We start from the raw sequence: 19,032 nt of genomic DNA, 5'->3' as shown, positions 1-19,032 counted from the left end.
GTCTAACACACATGAACAGCTAGATTGAGCCTGCGACTCGAGGTATCAGCACGAAATGTATCCCAGATATAAAAGTAATATTCACCTGACGACTATAGTTTTGTCAGTTGAAGATTCGATGATCCTGAGGACGCATTGGGACGCATGATAAAGTGCTCACTGCCGATGCTGCACTGGGATCGTTATGAAAGCAAGCCAACTGTACAATTCTCCCGACCCAATGTGACTCTTCTATTACAGCAGCTCAGCTTATACTTCAGAGAGCTTTCAATCATTTTTTCTACGGTACAATGATCTTAACCCATAAACCTATACAAAATACAAACATTTGGTTTGCCGTCCAGAGCCCCCGGAATGCCTCTTTTGGCTATCCGAGGCATATGTTCGTCATTTAACACTATGGGCGTACCCCGACATATTAACTTGGGAGTCATAATATTTCTAAAAGAGAAAAAAAAAGAAAGACTACCCTGAAACTGATAACTAATGGACAATACTTCAGAAAAGTTGATGCTGAAGAGCAACGTGTCCTTTGAGAATGAGATTAAAACAAGTTCATAAATCAGCTAACCTTGGCCACAGGAGGACGTGACTGGAAACAGTTATACATCACTGCTCACAGTTATTAGCTGATGACACCGGCCGAGTGGGTATAGATTCAACCCCCTCTTCGGAAAAGTAATATAACGCCCGCTGAAAACCAGTTGACAGCTTGTATATGATTAGATTTTGTGCATTACACGAGGAAATTGATACTCAAGCAACTGGGAAGGTTCTGACAACTGTCAGACGTTTCAAGAAGCATCCTTTTCGTCAGTGATGCTGGTACGTCTGATAGTTGTCAAAACTTATCCAGTTTCTTGAGTAACAGTTTCTTTGTTGTTATAATCTCATTACCTGGATGTCTAACCTTTATCGACGGGTTTCCTACATTATTAGTTACTGACGCCTCAGAGGCGAGTGCGTTTTTTTTCTTTTACAGTAGTTTGAGTTCCATCTGAAAATATCTCACAAAATGCACGAATGCATTCCCCAATGCACCAGGTTGGGGTTAACATTCTATGGCCTTTGTGGTGCAAACAGTGATGGACAGGCCATGTCTAGGTCAACATATCACTTTGACAGTTGTAACCATAGGCGCTTAATGTCCGTGTTTTTGTAGACCTCCCTCTACAGCTCTTCTTTGCGATATGGCATACGGTTGCATTGCAAACCACACTTGTTACTTTTCAATCATTAGCAAGGAGTACGCAGCACAAACTTCCGTAATTTCTGGTTGGTAGTTTAGACGAAAATGTACACACTAGATTCTATATTTCCAGTACGAGTGTAATAATAGCAATTTTCTGATTTGGTTTGTAAATAAGGATGCGCAAATACCATAATTCGTAAGTAGTGATGGAAATTTCATCATTGTGATCCTCTTGCATAGATCATGTAGATTATGTACAAGTAATATTCATAAATTTGAGAGTAGAATGCTGCCAAAGAAAGGACTTATGTTTATCATACCATTATTTGTATAATCATTTAGATAGAATAAAACAAGAAATTTACAAAAGTTTAACATATTTGAAGGGGGTATGGGTCCCCGAACCTTTCTTAAATTGTGAAAATTATTATATTCTGAATCATACAAGATTTAAACTATGTTTGTATCTCTAATTTGATGCATACAAAGTTAACACAGCAACTTAATTGTTGTCCAACATCATTGCAAAAATTCAGATTATATTAATTAAAAGATATATACAAGAATACACACTTTAGATCTCTGCTGGCAAAATTTTGCACATCGTTAATACTTGTACTATACGTACTGAATATTGTGACATCAAGACAAAGCGCTGCGATCAATGGAGGTTAGCAACGACTGACAAGAGACTATTTAGCGGTAAGCCTCGGCCTTTCTTGTGTGCATCCGTCAGGGACCTCTGACATGTTGGCATTTCTACAGGTAAAGCCTATAACACACGTGCTCTTTGTTGAACCAGTTGTGATCCACATTGGCGTAAGAGATTTCAATGTTGACCTTTTGAAAGCGGTATGAAATTTGCTAGATCTAAAAGTCATCAATCGCCAATGGAAAAGATTCCATCAACCTTTATGCTTGGTGTTTTACACAGTTTTCTTTTTCGAAGAAAACTGCACTGTATAAAGTCTATTCTTTACGCACACCTTAAAGCATGCTTAAAAATTCCGTTTATTCCCTCGCGTGTACCTTTACGTATGCTTTAATATATGCTTATTAATGAATGGGTTTTGGGTAGTGCAGTTTTGTTCACGGACGAACAACAATGTGTGGTTTAAGATAGGGTTCCGTACAGTGCTGGTCTTTCTTCTATCATGATCTTTGTCATCACTATCTTTTAAGAATTTACATGCAACTTGAGCCACTTCACAATATGGTCAGGCTATAGCACAAACATTCAGGTCATGACGGTACTAGGGATATCCCATAATCTTCGGTTTAAGTATGATCCATGTAGGTACGTACCCGTAAATGTCTAATGGGTTTATCTACGACAGCAAACCCACGGAGAAAGGCAAATAAAAGAGTGCCCAAGAGAGAAGCACTGATCAGGGTCTGTGCCGTACTTCACATTTAGGACAAATCTAGTGCAACAAGACTTCGGAGATCTCATACCTCCATAATATGTTCAGGTTTATGTTTAATGTTTAATTTTGTCTTGTTGATTTGAAAATAAAGTTTAATCTATTTTAATTCGAACAATAAATATTATGTAGGGCGAGTTACATACAATAAGAACATAAATAAATTGCCCGATGACCAATATCGACTCTATGTAGTTTATGACCTACACAATTTTGTGTTATTGATCTAATAAAGTGGGTATCTGTATCTGCATTTGTATAGCCGGTATGATCACTCCTCGATGTAACAAAAAAGATCGACAAAAATTGCTCAGATATATTCAATGTGCTATTACTAGCATGTCTTCTCCATACATCTACCTACAATGTGGGCCAATTAATATACAGCTCACTACATAAACGAGACAGCGTAATACATGACGCAATATCATGTTAATGTTATTAGAGTTGGAGTAATATAATTAGAATGTCTTTATTGTTATCAATAAAAGTAGATTAGCTTCTTAGAACTGTTAGAACGGTTACTTCTTGGAACTGTCAATACGTTATCATCACTCGTACTCAGCATTTCTGTAGAATGTATAAAACATCATTCACTACGTTAAAAACTTGATTGAAAGTCTATGCAATGTTTGAAAACGTTAACATCCTTTGGATTTTTGTATAGATTAGTATCGTATAGAGACAGTATTTTATGTATCGTCAGTTAATCATCATAAATTGTGTGACACCATTTTATAAAGCTAGTAACCACAAATGTTGATATTTAAATATGAACATATGTTATACATACATTAGTGTTCAATTTAAATGTAAAACATAATAATTAAAGTACAAATCTTAAGATCGAATTTCATGTACTATTATGAAAATATGCTACAATTGTCGTAAAATAAAGTTCTTCTCCCTTCCTGTTCGCCCGTGGAAGAACGTGTGGTGTAAGCTGATAGCGAGCGGAAAGCCTTTGAGTTCTAGCGGCTGATCGCGCGGATTTCCCCGCCTGGCTCGCCGCTCACTCATCCTGACCGGGGGGTCACCTCCCGGGACGGTACATGATCAATTACGGCCAGCCAAACGTACAGGCAGCAGAGAGATGCCTCAGAAGCAAATGACAGAGTGCACTAACTTATCAAAAAAGTAAGAGGCCGTCCTTCAGTACATGTAAGAACAAAACGTTTTTTAAGCTACTGAAATGATAAATACCCAAACCAGGATGACTTTGTGAAGCTTGAACATCAGTTAGGTCGATGTTTGGATGATACATTTTTTGCTTACAAGAAAGAGCATGCATGCTACAATCGCTGAATATATTCCTTCTGGACAAAATCTAGATACAGTTTTATGTTTTGATCACTACGATGACTTGTTTATACTTGTGATAAAAACATAATAACCTTGGCTTATAGGCTTATGAACGTACGTTGGGTGGATGAGGTCAGTGGATACAGGAAATGGTAAATCTCTGGAGTCAGTTCTATCGCAGCATTAGTTGCAGTTGACGTAGATCTGTGGACAGACGTACGACAGTCGCCCACTAGGACTTAGCAAGCTTTGCTGAATGCTTATCATTATTGCTGGTGCCTACGTCAGTAAAATAAAACGCCTGGGGCATCAAATATGGGTCATTAGCTGCCAAGTCGATCAATACTAAGACGTTTTGCTGAGGATGTAGTGATTTACGGCCCATTCATACCGGGTTAGGGAACGTACCGATCATTAGTATTGGCACCTGACAATCATGATAATGCTGAACATGTGAAAAGATTTTTGTTTGAACCATTGTTTATTGAATGAAAGGCCTTTGTTATTAATACATGACACGTACTTAGCTTGCATTGGCATAAATGTACAATAATGTACTGTAGATTTATGCCCATACAAGCTACGTACAGGTCATGTATGAAATAAATCAGAGATATCTCTCAATATATTAAAATTTACTGAGATATCTCATTGTACATACCAATTTGTACTACTACCTACCGGCTTGACTACTATGTACAATTTCAACTTCTTTTCGCTGCTTAAGACAGTTGTAGAATGGAAGAACATATGGAGCTTATAATAGATGGTTTGTGTAATCCCATAATGAATACAAAATTCTCTTCTATCTAAATTTTGAAAACTGAGAAACCTATCTTGTAAAAAAAACTATTGAAATTATACATATTAAGAAGTTCAAATCGACCTGTAGGCTAATTTATATTGAGGTCATAAGAGTCTGACAAAATAGATAACAAAGGTAAGTTACACATATTTTTTACACATACGTGGTACAAAATATATAGTAAGAGCTAGTATGTAGTTTGAAAAAATCATTAAATCAATATAACAAGACGATTAAACAAGTCCCTTGATATCTCCCTTATGGCTTGGATTGAAGCCAAGGTCTGTCCTTCTGGTAGAATTATCTCCTGATGGTATCACTTTGGAACGCCGAAAGCGCTGATTATGACTTACAAACCTGCACGGAAATTAGGATTCACCAATGGAGGTAAATGCCAATAAGGTTGTGTAATGTTTAATTTGTACACGGTACAGGACTTTACAATGGTAATAAATAAAGGGTCAGTAATTTCATTTACTACCATTTTTAAGTTCATTACTGTTTACAAAGTAAACATTACCCGAATTAACTGGAATTTACTGCCAATGATAAATCCAACATTTCGTGCAGGGACACCTCGCAGGGTTTTACCCCATGAACAGATTTTGTACTTGATGCCTCTAATTCCTTATCATGCTCAGATGGCCCAAGAGGAAAAAACACTCTTCTATAAATACTAAATCTTTCTAAGAGATACTCTTTGAAAGAACTTTTTGTTGAGTTCATTTCCCTCCCTACTGTACCAAATCGTTCTGAGCGGAAAAAGAAGAACTTTTGGTTGAGTTCATTTCCCTCCCTACTGTACCAAAACTGCCTTGATATGATGAACTATTGGGTATCGATTTTAATTGCGGCGAGATCTAGAATATCAGTATGCGAACTGACAGTTGAAGCACGGGGTGGCGAATCTCTAAATTGTACTACATCTTGGACCATGCATTAACAGATAAAAGGTTACATACACTTTTACGGGGTTGCACGTTTGTTGATGATTCTGATAGTCTGTCTGATCTGATATTCGTTTTTTTTCTAAAGAAGAGATTTGTCATGTTTAATCTACACATTGAGTGACAGTTGATGTACATGTATGTAGAGGACCATGCATTAACAGATAAAAGGTTACGTGCAACTTTACGGGGTTGCACATTTCTTGATAATTCTGATAGTATGTCTGATATAATATTAGTCTTTTTCTAAAGAAGATATTTGTCATGTTAAGTCTACACATTGACTGACAGTTGATGTACATGTATGTGTAGAAGACCATACAGCAATAGATGAAAGGTTACGTGCAACTTTACGGGGTTGCACATTTCTTGATAATTCTGATAGTATGTCTGATCTAATATTTGTTTTTTCTAAAGAAGACATTTGTCATGTTAAGTCTGTGTATTGACCATCAGTTGATGTATGTGAGGAAAAATCCCATAAGGGAAAATGACCCAGAATCTAGGAGTCTAGCGGACGCAGTGAAGTTAGGAAGATCATAAGATCAATAGGTAGTTCCAGAAGTGTGTTGGACTGGAATTCATTGCAACTGGAAACTTTGTAGATTCGTTGCAGGTTAAAGCGACTGTGAGTTTGTTCACACAATTTAACTGCGTGTACGGAAGTATTCATCTAGTGTCCAACACATACCAGGAAATGATTTGCATATCATTGCAATATGCATAAATTGTTTAGATTTATACGTAGATTCCGGAGAACGACCATCTCTTTATCAATATCAATTGATAGTTTTTGGATAAATAACTGTTCAACTACAAATTATTTTAGTCATCGACGAAAAGTAGTGGATGCTATACTTAAACGTCTTACACAAGTTACAGTTTCAAAATTCATCCAATTGTTTGTGAGTAAAAATTCCTTGTGTATCCCATTACCTGGATGTCTAACCTTCATCGGCGTACATCTTTTTAAGTCTAGAATCACAAACAAGTCACATTTGCCCTGTGTGAACTTTGAACACCAAGTGCAAGGTGCGTTTACACGATAAGGTATTGACCCTCTGGGTTCTGTAGAGGGACTAAGTGTTTGATCCCCTACATCATTCAGCTCTTATTCCTCTTTGTTCGTTTTGAGCGTGCTCAAAGTAGGGCTCTTATGGGCAAAATCTACGGAAAATCTGCTGAATAATGAAATATTTATAATATTGGCATCTTAGTGCATATGCGATGCGTAAATCATATCATCTTTCCTGCGCTAAAAACAACCCATAGTTACTGGTACCTTATTTTTAGTTAAATCAATAAGTATATAGTATCTATAAATATAATCAATATTTGTATATAGTGTGTTTCTGTGTACCTGTCTTGTTTTTTTTAACAAATTGTAAAAATCGAATACATAATTCAGGGGTGCATTATTAGCATTCCCTGCTTTTGTACGATTTTGTTGGATTGAATAAATTGAAAATTAAGTACAACATCACGCTAGTTATTCTCTGGCAGAGGCTTCAGTGAACCGTGACGCTACCTCTACCCACCTCGTGGGAAATCAGCTGACTCGATGAGGCAGTGTTTTCAGCAGCAGCAGAACAAAAGACAGCATTCAGCATTCTCATCTTAATGATGTGTTTGGTGAGCTGTTGCTCACACCCAATTCAAAAAGGCGGTGCTTCAACAGATTACTTAAACCTCTACGTCTTTTTAATTAGACCCAGGACGAGAATTACATGGGCCAGGCACCAGTTTATCTGAGCACTAAACAGAACTGATAGCACAGGCAGCAAGAGATGGTAGGTTGTAAATATCGTAACCAGAGGTTTTCCATTCTGTCCAAATGATTGCTTGTTGAGCATCTCCATTAATGTGCAAAACTATTGTTTAGAGAAGGAAACAGTCCCCCATGTCTAATTATTGTGCTTGTTTATTGAGCGACACTATTTTTGTATTATCTGTATTCTGTACTATTTATTATCTGTAGATCTGTGGAGCTCGTGGAGTGGAAAAACACATCGACCAGTTTATAGAGAAACATACATGGTTACCTTGAGCAATGGTTTCCTCTTACAGATCAGTCAGGTTAAAAGGTGATGCTCAACGCTTCAGGCGCCTGAGTGCCTAATGTTAGCCGATAAATTCCGATCGAACAAGCATAGAATATCCTCTTGCTAAATTAGCTATAATGTTGTATGTATCACTTTACGTCACTAGATGATATTCTATATCTGCCTTTTTCTATGCCTTTTAAGCTGTTTTAAGGTAGATACGATCATGCTCATAATGTGTTATAATCGAGAATTTCATGGTTGAGAGAAGAGAAAATCTTTGATAAATTGAAACGTCCAAAACGCTTGATTCTATTGATTGGAGTAAAGCGGGATGCCAGAGACTACATGCTTGGTTAGCAAATCATATACTGTTACTGCAGTGTTTTTTGTTTCTAAAATTTGAATTCACTTTTTTTCGGCGATGTGTCTTCTGTATAACCCCCCCCACACACACACACACACACAAAGGCAGACGATATGTATTTTCCTCTGAAGAATGCTCAGGTATCTTATTCATTACGACGGGTTAGTAGTAATGTTATTTTTTCATTTTTGATATAATTCTTCCAGATGAATAAGACATTTTATTTCACACCCGACGCAACTGCCTCATCTTTTTCGTTATTGCTTTAGATACGTCTGAATATATACGTCAATTTTTCAGTTATATCGTCAAAAACTTCATCCTAATCCAATGCTAAGTAATTTGCAGACACTTTTGCTGTATTATACTGAAATCGCCTTGTATCAACTCTAAGCCAAAGCTGATAAAAGCTTTGCATCAGCGCTCGTGAGGAGAATTTTGAGCTCGACGTTAGGTTGCCGACAGGTTCAGGAATAAAAGGTGAAACATACACTGTACTGCCGGCCAGAGAAGGGCAAATTTCATTACTGAAGAACCACCGCACAATATCCATTCTATATCAGAAACCAATCATTTACCACCGTGTCCAAAATGCTCCCTTACTTTCCAACTATTCCCTACCACCAGAAAGCTATTTTACCACTAAAATCAAAGAACCCACATGTTATGGAAGAAGTGGGTAAATTCGTCTGTCACTGCCTCAAAAGAAGGAGTCAAACCCAGCAAAACTAGTACCACGTATGTTATCAATGGTTTATTTGCATTAAAACACAACAACACTGTCCCAAAAATGGCAGCCAGAGGCTGAATTGACATTGGGGCATCACATTATTAGTATAAAACGTCATATTAAGCGATTAAAATAGAAATAAACCATTACATAAAATGTATATAAAATATTGTCAACGACGTTTCAAGTGCAAATTAATATCGTAGCAGATAACAAAACAGACGGACACTGCCACTGGTAACACTAAAATAAGTCTTAGGTTAAAAAAAAGTGACAGTGTTACATATTAAGCAGGCGGATGTTGTAGAATGTTGCATACTTGTTAGACGTAGTCTCTTATACCATTGTGTTTTATTTTTTTCATACGTGTCGTTTGTACCTGCAATTAGCCCTACAGCATGTTTTGCAATTAACTTGACAATTGGAATGGTCGATTCGATTTTTTATGAAGAAGAGGCCCATTAGATATGATCGATCTTGGGACCAACCAATGTTACCAGGGAGAATTTTTACCAATCCTTATCTGGGTATATTTGGCCCAGCCGTCAGTGTCAGAAACGCCAGTACATGACGGCAAGGCTATTTCCTGCAGCTTAGTCCGCTGTGAATTATAGCACATCAATACCATGTACCAGTCAATGTGCAGTATGTACCAAACATGAATTCTGTACACGTATCAATGAACGTTAGAACTACTCTCCTTGCACTTAGTCACTAATTTGCAGAGGTTGTAATGGAAGCTTGCGAGCCACCAGGGAAATGATGCGCTTGAAGCAAAAGTTTCAGTCACTAGGCAACCCGAGCTTCGCTAAGAAATCAACGAATACGTAAGAAGAAAAGCCCGCCTTCGCACTCAAAACGTGAGGCCCGCACGTGATCATCAAGACCACTACTAATATTGAGCGGAACCCGCTCCAAGAATTGCGCACTCGACGAGAAACGTGTCTGAGAGGATGACTGTAGAACTTGGAGAAGGTACCGTAGCGCTGGCCCCAACGGCTCCGCCTGGGACCGAAGCCCCGACCGACAGCAGCAATGACTCCTGGTGGCAGCCAGGTAACGATACGGCGGCCAGGGTGCCGTATGTGGGCGCTGCCGAGATCCTGGGGATGCTGTGGATCTCGGTACCGACGATCGTTACGTACGGCATCACGTTCATCGTGGGGACGTTCGGCAACGCGCTGGTGTTATTCTGCACCGTCCGGTACAAGCGGCTGCGGGCGGCCACTACGTACTACCTGGCCAGCCTGGCCGCGGCAGACCTCATCATCTGCTCGGTCTGTGTGCCGATCCGTACCGCTGAGTACTTCCTGCCGCAGTGGGAGCTCGGCATGTTCATGTGTAAGGCCATCGCCTTCGTCCAGCTGTCGTCTGTCGTCTGCTCGGTCCTCACGCTCACCGCCATCTCTATTGAGAGGTACTTTTTGTTATTATCAATATTTATTAATGTTATCAGTTTTTATTTATTATCATTGCCATTATCATTATTTATTGTATCCTAATTTTATTGTTTGTATGTGACTGTTGTGTTTTGTTGTGTAAAATAGGGCCCCATTGAAAAGAAGTGCTATCACTCAATGGGCCACCCTGTAAATAAACAAACCTGTCTGCTATCCTCTTATAGTGTTTTAGGATGAAATATTCTTTAATTTACAAAATCACACCCGAAGGCTAATTGCTTGCACAGTGTCCGAGAAAGCAATATAGAAGACATACAACTACTTTCTGAACAACTTATACTACTACTTTATCACGTTTGCTATTAAGGGACTTAACTTCTTTGAACGAAATGGAACATAAATTGACCTACGCTCTAGGTAGTGAGTGAGTTTTGTCATCTCAGTAGAAACGCGGTATAGGAAGCTGGAGGAAATTGTGACAACTTTTTGAAATAATCAATTTCTGTCAGTCTCATAGTGAAGACTATATACAATGTGTTTTATTTTCCACTGCATTCATTGGGCAATATTTACACAATTTCTCGTGTACAGATCTAGATAGCCCGTCTCGTAGTCCTTCTAGAGGGACGGACTTGAAAGATAATAGTTCTTCTTGGACTAGTCTTTTGTACCTCTGAAGGGTAAAAGAAACCTGTTTTCTTCTGGTAGTGTTTTTATCTGGGTAGAAGGATAGGCTTCAAACTTAATAATTCTTTTTTTGCGAGTCCACTTTCGGAGAACTTTTGTGAGTCTTAACTGGATATTTTTTCTTAGTAAAACCTAACTTGGTAGTTTGAAAATATCCAAAACAAACGTATGCTACAACATCAATAAGCTATGTTTTTATCTTAGTAGGGAGATTATGTGCCTGTCTGTCTATTTGGCAGCTATTCAATATATATTACATCTACCTACATTGTCTAAACGCTCAATGTTTAGCCATTTACCATGTATAAAAATAAATCGACCACCAAAGTGACTAACTACAGATTGGGTAAAAAATCAACAAGTTGGGCACTACTTTCCCACATACGAAATGATCCCCTGCGCTGAGGTCTGACATTCTGGGCGAGCAGCCATTACTCTGTGTTGATCATATACTGTTCGTTTCTTATTGCATCATATTCAGATTCAAGACCGTCATAAAAACGTTAGCTCTTGTAAACAAGTGGGTGCGAACTTTCATATTCAACCATGGTACGTATATGTTGATAGTGATGCGGCAGCCCCCGTAACAAAGAAAAACACACGTACTCAAGACATCATATTATTGGAAGACTACTATCCCTATAATGACTTAGCCTCCGTAGCAGGCTTATGGAACTGGGGGTTTGGTGGTCTTCTGCAGTTTTCTGATTAGCCCAGTTCTAAAAAAAAACGGGGGTAATTCAACCAGGTCGGCTATGTTGTCTATATGCAATCAGAGAATAGCACATAAAAGCTCCCAAAGACCCTGAAGACCCCCCAAACCCCCAGTTTTTGGCATACTATGGAGGCTACCAAATATGAGCCAAATTTGCCGAACACCAGCCGACCTACTCGGTGGGTGGTGGGGGGGGGTCGTTCGGTTAGTGTTCGGCTAGCCTTAGTTCATGAATGTTTGACAGGGGCGTAATCCACAGACGCACATCTCACGACTGAGGTAGCCTGAAAGTAGCTTACCTCACTAACGTCTCGGATTTACTATATAAATACTGTCTCCTTGATGTTGGCAAAAGCAGCTTCTATCCGATCAACCCTAGATTTCACTCGGAATTCATACAACTTTGATAAAATACCCTTTACCTCTTTGGATTAACAATAAGCCTGGCGGTTAAAAAAGAAAGCCTGTCCACTTCCTACCAAAGGCATAAACACACTTTTATCCGGACGTCAGGGTATATCGAGTTTATCCCATGTCCGGTTGGAACTCTCTTAATGGAGCGTGACCTTTCAGATGAAGGGTGGTTGGTTTTAATGGAGATGCAGTTTGCATTAAGGTGGAGTGATGTAAGTCAATTCCCTGGCCTTTTTCACTTGTACAGAGACTTGTTTTGCTCATCTGTAGGATCAAAATTTTTCCATTTTTGCTTGATGATCGCAGGGAAAGACGTGGGTGTAGATTCTAATGTGGTGAAACACATCGGAGCTCTGTTTTCTCGGTCAATAATGACCACCGTTCATCCAAGAAACCAGTCATTGCTCTTATTTATTGCCTTCGTCAGAAGGGTATGTCTTCGGTTTGGCCATGGTTGAGTGACTGTGGTTTGGGTCTATTTGTATGTTAACGCATGTTTGTATGTTAACTCAAATAGTTGGAGATGGATCTTATTGATATTCGGTATGTGAGTAACTGTTGTGAAACTAAAGGTCAAGTTCAAAAATGGTTTCCTTGTTTTTTCTAACGGTACATCAGCGGGCTTTTGTTGGTTGCATGTGTTCAGCAACTCAAGAAGCTGTTAATAAATCTAGGTAATACTTTAGTAGCAGTTCTGAAAACAGGTCAATCTCAAGAATAATAATTCTATCATGTTCCTACATTGCTGCAGAGGGCTGTGCTTTTGTGTCTAAAGCATAACTCGAAACATCTTTGAATGGTTGTAAATGATATTTAGTGGATGGTTAGGGGCAGCTAAAATGAAGCTCGAAATGTTTCAAACATTCGGGTATGGGCTGTAGATTCGGCCTAAATTTGAAGGAAAATCAGACTGCTTCCTGCTTTGCTTGGTGGTCGGAGCTTCTGAATGTGTGACAGGGGTTTTTGAGACGCGCGCAGACAGATATTTCTCTTCCAGTCGCATCACTACGCGACTGCTGCGCGGGTTGTTAGTATTATCATGTTATTCAGGGACCCCGATTCCTGGTATTAAAATTATTGCACTGAAACCTATATATACGCACACCCCGTAGTACAAAATCCACCTGAGAATCGGGAGGCGTCGTCAGGACGGTAACAATGACACGTTTTTTACGCGCCAGGAGAGCTGAGTGATCCTGAAAAACCACAGAGCACGTGCCATCAATCAATGGCTTACATATAGCTGAACATAGTCATTGTAGGGATAGTAGCCTTCTAATAATGATACCTTTAGTACGTGTGGTTTGCTTCTTTTTTTTCAGAGACCACGGGCGACGACACTGTTTTTTTATTAAAAATATACATCAACCGACTATGCAATTTTCATTCATCTTGTCTGGTACCACCGAATATCATGGTGACGTTATTTTAACTAGAAAGGCCGATATTTGTTGGCGAGCAAATACAACATATTTCACCCCATCTACATTCACATAAAAACGGACTGTTCCAAATAATTCAAACTTGTCCAAATTAGCTACCTAGGTAACTTCCAACAAAAGTGAACTATTGCCAAAAATATTGAACTTTATTCAAAACCCATTAGCTTGAAGCATGGCATTAGAAAGATATTCATCGAAAGCTGAATCATGAACACGAAATAGCTTAGAGCACGGAGGTAAAATCACATTAGAGCAAGGCGGTTGATTTTTAACCTCCCCGCTTAGAGCCATACTTTCGTACCAGGTAATTGCACGGGGGAAACAAATGCATTTCACAGTACTGTACTTAACGCTGTTAGCCTGAGTCTTTCACGCAAAATTGTTTGCAGAAAGATCACCCTCGGTGTAACTGTTTTACGCAATAAAAACACGACCAAGAACGACAGGAATTTAAGGTAGGCCTAGCTTCTGGGACCAGGGAATCAATGATACGTGACGAGTAAAAAGAAATTAAATCCGTAAACTATAGATCAAAAGGCAAAACGTCGATATGGATGTGTCGGCTGATAGCTTTCTGGATTTAGAGATTCATAGTCATTAACATGTGGCGACATGAAAGAAAAGCCGACAGTCTCAATGGAAAACCGTTCAGGGAATCTTATGGGTTGATGGATGTTGGTACATTGAAATTTTGCTGGAAACTATAAATCTAAATTTTGTTGGTTGTACAAAGAAACAGATCAGCTAGCTTGCACGCTTGTTGGAAGCATTGCTGCAATACGGTACATAGAAAGATATACTAAGTCAAAGGCTGTGTTTAGTTAGGCCCCTGGCACACATTCACGAATTGCCCTCCCGAGCACCAGCCGAACTCCGGATCCCTGCAACCATGGTTAGGAGTAGTGCGCTGCATGTGGGGCTGGAAGTAAATGACCACCGCACAAAGATTTGCTTAAATGTAGATATCTTTAGTGCAAATCTGTTCCATAATGCTCCCTTAAGTTTTGTACCTCCCACAGGACAGAGTGGATACCCAGAATTTCAAACGTAAAGCATCAGTCAGCATAGCTTCTAAGCTCAGTAAAAGCATACAGTCTGTAGATAAAAAAGAACAAAAACGATTCTAACTAGACGTATGCCAATCCTCTGAGAGAACGTCACTGCTACTTTGTAAACCATAGAACAACTTCCCTGAGATTTCATAAATTGCTCTGATAATTCCTGATTTGCCAATTAAGGGAATTCTTTTGAGCTCATTTTTTGTGAATGTACATGTAGCAACACAAAGCTCTCATTGAAACCATAGAACCTTCGCTAATATCCTCCCGCTGGGCACTACAGTTCCGTATGTAAGAGGCTTATGTAAGAGCTGCTACATCTCCTGTGTGTGTGAAGTTTTCAAACATGGGAGAGAAGAAACGGTGTTTAACTGTAGTCATGTGGCGTAACTGCACAGAGTGCTCGACTCAGAACCAAGAGGTCACGGGTTTGAGTCCTGAATTGCCACCGATCTTGTGCCCTTGGGAAAGCACTTTACGAGACTTAACTGAAGGGAAAATATTGTATTTGCGAAAGGGAAAATAAAGAATTGTCCAGAATTTGTTTCTATGTGTGGTACACAACACTAGCAACAGTTGATTTTCATTCCACGTGTATTGTATTGTTAGAATTTCAATAAATCAAATAAAATAAAATCAACTAAGATAAACTATCTCGTAAAATACGTAAGATGAAAAGATGTGACGTACTGCTCTTTACAATCGCGAGAATAACGAATATGAAATATCGAAATGTATCACACTACAGATGAAGAAATTATCCAGTGCGACATGGAGTGATTGTAACGTTTCAATATTCTGATTGCTTGTTGATTGAATGAACGGTACGGAAAGTTTCATCGCCAAACCAGGAATGCAAATGTGGCATTTCTGGTACTGAAATGCGAATTTCATTTCCGTCACATCCGATTGCATGTCAACCATAGCCATGATAAATTATTCAGAAGTAAGGCCATGTTGATTTGATTATATGGATGACATCCTCCGGGAGCCCCAAAACTGATGCGCGCGTGCGAATAAAATAAAAGTTTTGCAAAAAAAAAAGTTCTTTTCATTATGAAATCTACGTAGGTCATGAGGGTTGAGCAAATGGCACAGAATATGGTTTGGCGAATAATCTAGTCTTCAAGTTCATTTCTTTACAATTTCGTCTTTTTTCGTTTGATTTTGGCATTCTACGACATTGGTATAGTTTTTATTATTATTTTTTGTAACTTCTCATTTTGCAACTGTTTTGTACGATTTACAGTATGGTTGAAAACTTTTTTTTTTTTTGGAAACGGCCGAAAATTCATGCGCGCGCGGATGTCATCCATATAATCAAATCAACATGGCCTAACCGTAGACAATTCCAACTCTACTGCGAGATAGATACGGAGATTACTTCCCGACATTTCGAGTGACACCCACCACTCTTCTTCGGCGTCACTTGAATGAACTGGTAGAACTAGTTAACACTAATATGCATTACGAAACTGTAGAAATCGGTTTCTCATACAAAAGTGTTCTCTGTATCTCCGTATTTAGTCTATCTATTTTTATCTATTTAGTCGGTTACTTCATATATCTTATATACAGTCAAGTGATAAGACCAAGCGAGGGACAATAGAATTTTTAATTAACCAATCTTGTCTTCGTCATTCGAAATTCCTTATTGCTCACAGTTATATCAAGCATCACCTAAGCTACATACATACTAAAAATCTATCCTCCACCGGGCCTTTCTACTGGAATACGGGTCGTAGAATTCGGCAAAAAAAAGTAAAATTGGCCAAGGGAGTCCGCTCGCGGGGAGGTAGTTTCTTTCTCTCCACGGCCAGTCAAACCTACAAGGCGGCCAAACTCCCCCGGCAAATATTTTCCTATATAAAGCGAGCGTAGTTAGTCTGGTAGAGACTACTGAAAATCACGATTATCCTTCATTATCCTCATTTAAAGAAAGAAAGAAAGAAAGAAAGAAAGAAAGAAAGAAAGAAAGAAAGAAAGAAAGAAAGGTAAAAAAAGAAAGTTGGTCTCTATTTCAACTTTTTTTCTGGCCAAGTTCTGATATGAGCCGTACTTGGTGCAGACGTATACCACAGGAAGTGTTCAGAGACGCGTTGTCTACAGAACATTGACGGGTGGTGATCTCGTGAACTGTAGCGGATCAGAGACAGAACTCTGCCTGACAGGATCATAAATTCCACCACAGAACTCTCATACATCAAGTACAAGATCAGAGTCTAGAGGCAAGGACTCCGCATCCTTTTAAACGGTGCAAGAGCAAGAACTTTCCTGTCATGATCAGAGACTTTACGAATGGTCGATTTCAGAAGACCATTTCGGGTGAAATGCTGGTTATGAGTTATCAGTGGCGCATCGCATTTCTTTAAATCCACGTACTTGTAATGGTTTGTAGACAAAACTTGCATGTTTTCTGTTACGAAAAATCTGCCGCGTGAGATCTTATAGCATGCGAAAAGTGCAATGTTTAATTTAGAGAGATACGGTTGAATGCTGAAATATTCAAAACAATCTAAACAATTGCGATCCAAACTAACCTCTTAAACAAGACGACTCTTCATTCTTTACGAATGCAATATATCGTACTTCTTATACTAGTATCATTTTCTTCTTTTATTCTTAGCTTTTTGCGTGGAACGAATTTCCCCGACAAGAAGTCGATTTTCCCATCAGGATAGTTTCCGATCTGACAACGGAGAAATGAGAAAGATGCCATGTTGCCCTTTTTACCGGAAAAAAAATATCGACAGCTCTTTGTCCGTGTTCTTGTTGCTGATTGTTAACATTTGACTAGAGCTATCGACGACTTCCCTTGAGTTGACATCTGAAACAATCTTAACGTTGATATGAAACGTTTGCGTAGCGCCCAGACATAAAAGATTGATGATTGAAACTTTCTCTAGTCAGGATATGGATATGATACATGTAGATGTGGTAAGCCCCTATCACACACGTTCGGTTGACGTTCAGGAGCAGTTTGACTAGATTCAGGCCACCAGCCAAATTTACTCCCCGCCCGTGACACTCCAAAAGCTGCGGATTGCTCCGAAGGGTTGGCCGGTGTTCTGCTGACTTACAACCCAACACCAGGCAACGATACCCGAACCTTCCGACAAAACCCCGAAAGTTTTGAACATTTTGTACGACTTGTACGAACACCGACTTCACAGCGACCTACTGCCATGGCTGGAGGCGTTTGGCTAGTGTTCGGGAGGCCATGTTTGGGAATTTGTGACAGGGACTTACCACCAGCTCAAATGTTCTACTCTAGAAAATAGTCATAAGTATCTAGCGACGTAACTATGAATGAGGAAGAGAATGAATTCGTCATACTTAAGGTGAATGGGATTTTTTCTAAAGGCAGATATCCCAAAGTGAAGCGACCTCAGCTTGAGTTTTTGCAAAGAGGAATGTATAAATAAAGGCGTAACAATATTGAAATGCGCTGAAGAGCCATAAGAGACACATAACAGCTACGGGACACACGTATGTTGAAATCCCAACCATTCTTGTCGGGTAATGCCTGTATGAAAAGATTTCCTTGATGAGGTCCCGGAGAAATATGTAACAGCTGCGAAGAAAGATAAGAAGGTATCTTTTCCATTCAAGTAGGCGAACGACACAACCAGGAAATATCATAAGGTACTGAAATATGATGTATAGAATGTTAGCAGTGAGAGGATGTCAGGATTCATATACAGCAATGAATTTGAAATGTAGCAGGCAGTTTGGGCGTCAGGAAGACGTGGTGTAGGTTTCCTCCCAAAGCGGCTGAAACTACCTGCAGGCCAGGGTAGTCCTTGGTACACTAAGCCCAACAACGTTTGCATAATGTTCATGATGAAATGTTAGAATCGAATTTTACCAACATACAATACTATACAATATAATGTAATTTGAGCAGAGAAAACTACCAACTGGAATGAATTGTGCTCTGTGGATGGCATCCGCGCGCATGAATTTTCGTCCGCTTCCAAACAATGTTGTTTACCATACTCTAAATCGTGCAAAGCAGCTGCAAAATTAAGAAATATATGCCGTAAATTGAACAAAAAATATTGGAAAACGATACTAATGTCGAAGAGTGCCAAAATCAATTCCAAAGGAAAAGAGCAAATGTGAAGAAAGGAAAATGAAGAAAACATAAAGATAACAAAAGCTCTGTATATTTCATGGAGATATGAGATCTACTAACTCTTGTTTGCGTGTGTTTTATATATCAGGTACTATGCCATTCTGCACCCGATGAAAGCTAAGTCAGTCTGCACGCTGGGTCGAACACGGAAGATCATGGCTGGTGTGTGGATCATGGCACTCATTCTGTCTTCACCAATACTCTATGGCCAGGTATGTTATAATTCACACACACACACACACACACACACACACACACACACACACACACACACACACACACACACACACACACACACACACACACACACACACACAGAGTTCTTTTTTCCAAAGGCTGTGTTTAGTTAGGCCCCTGGCACACATTCAC

At 39.2% G+C, this 19,032-nt stretch overlaps 1 protein-coding gene across 1 annotated transcript in view; it reads left to right on the top strand.

Annotated features, from left to right (window-relative positions):
• The first annotated feature begins 9,848 nt into the window (after positions 1–9,848).
• Positions 9,849–19,032, top strand: part of LOC109486376 (allatostatin-A receptor-like) — a 15,717-nt gene continuing 6,533 nt past the window's right edge. The window contains exons 1-2 of the mRNA XM_019790206.1: positions 9,849–10,226; positions 18,752–18,875. Of these exons, the coding sequence (XP_019645765.1) occupies positions 9,919–10,226; positions 18,752–18,875 (432 nt within the window). The 5' untranslated portion in view covers positions 9,849–9,918. The remainder of the gene's footprint in view (positions 10,227–18,751; positions 18,876–19,032) is intronic.

Source organism: Branchiostoma belcheri, unplaced genomic scaffold, assembly GCF_001625305.1.
Source record: "Branchiostoma belcheri isolate BF01 breed outbred unplaced genomic scaffold, Haploidv18h27 scaffold8, whole genome shotgun sequence".
Classification (NCBI taxonomy): Eukaryota; Metazoa; Chordata; class Leptocardii; order Amphioxiformes; family Branchiostomatidae; genus Branchiostoma; species Branchiostoma belcheri.
Note: the sequence above shows the minus strand (reverse complement) of the source record. Positions and strands in the feature narration are given on the sequence as shown.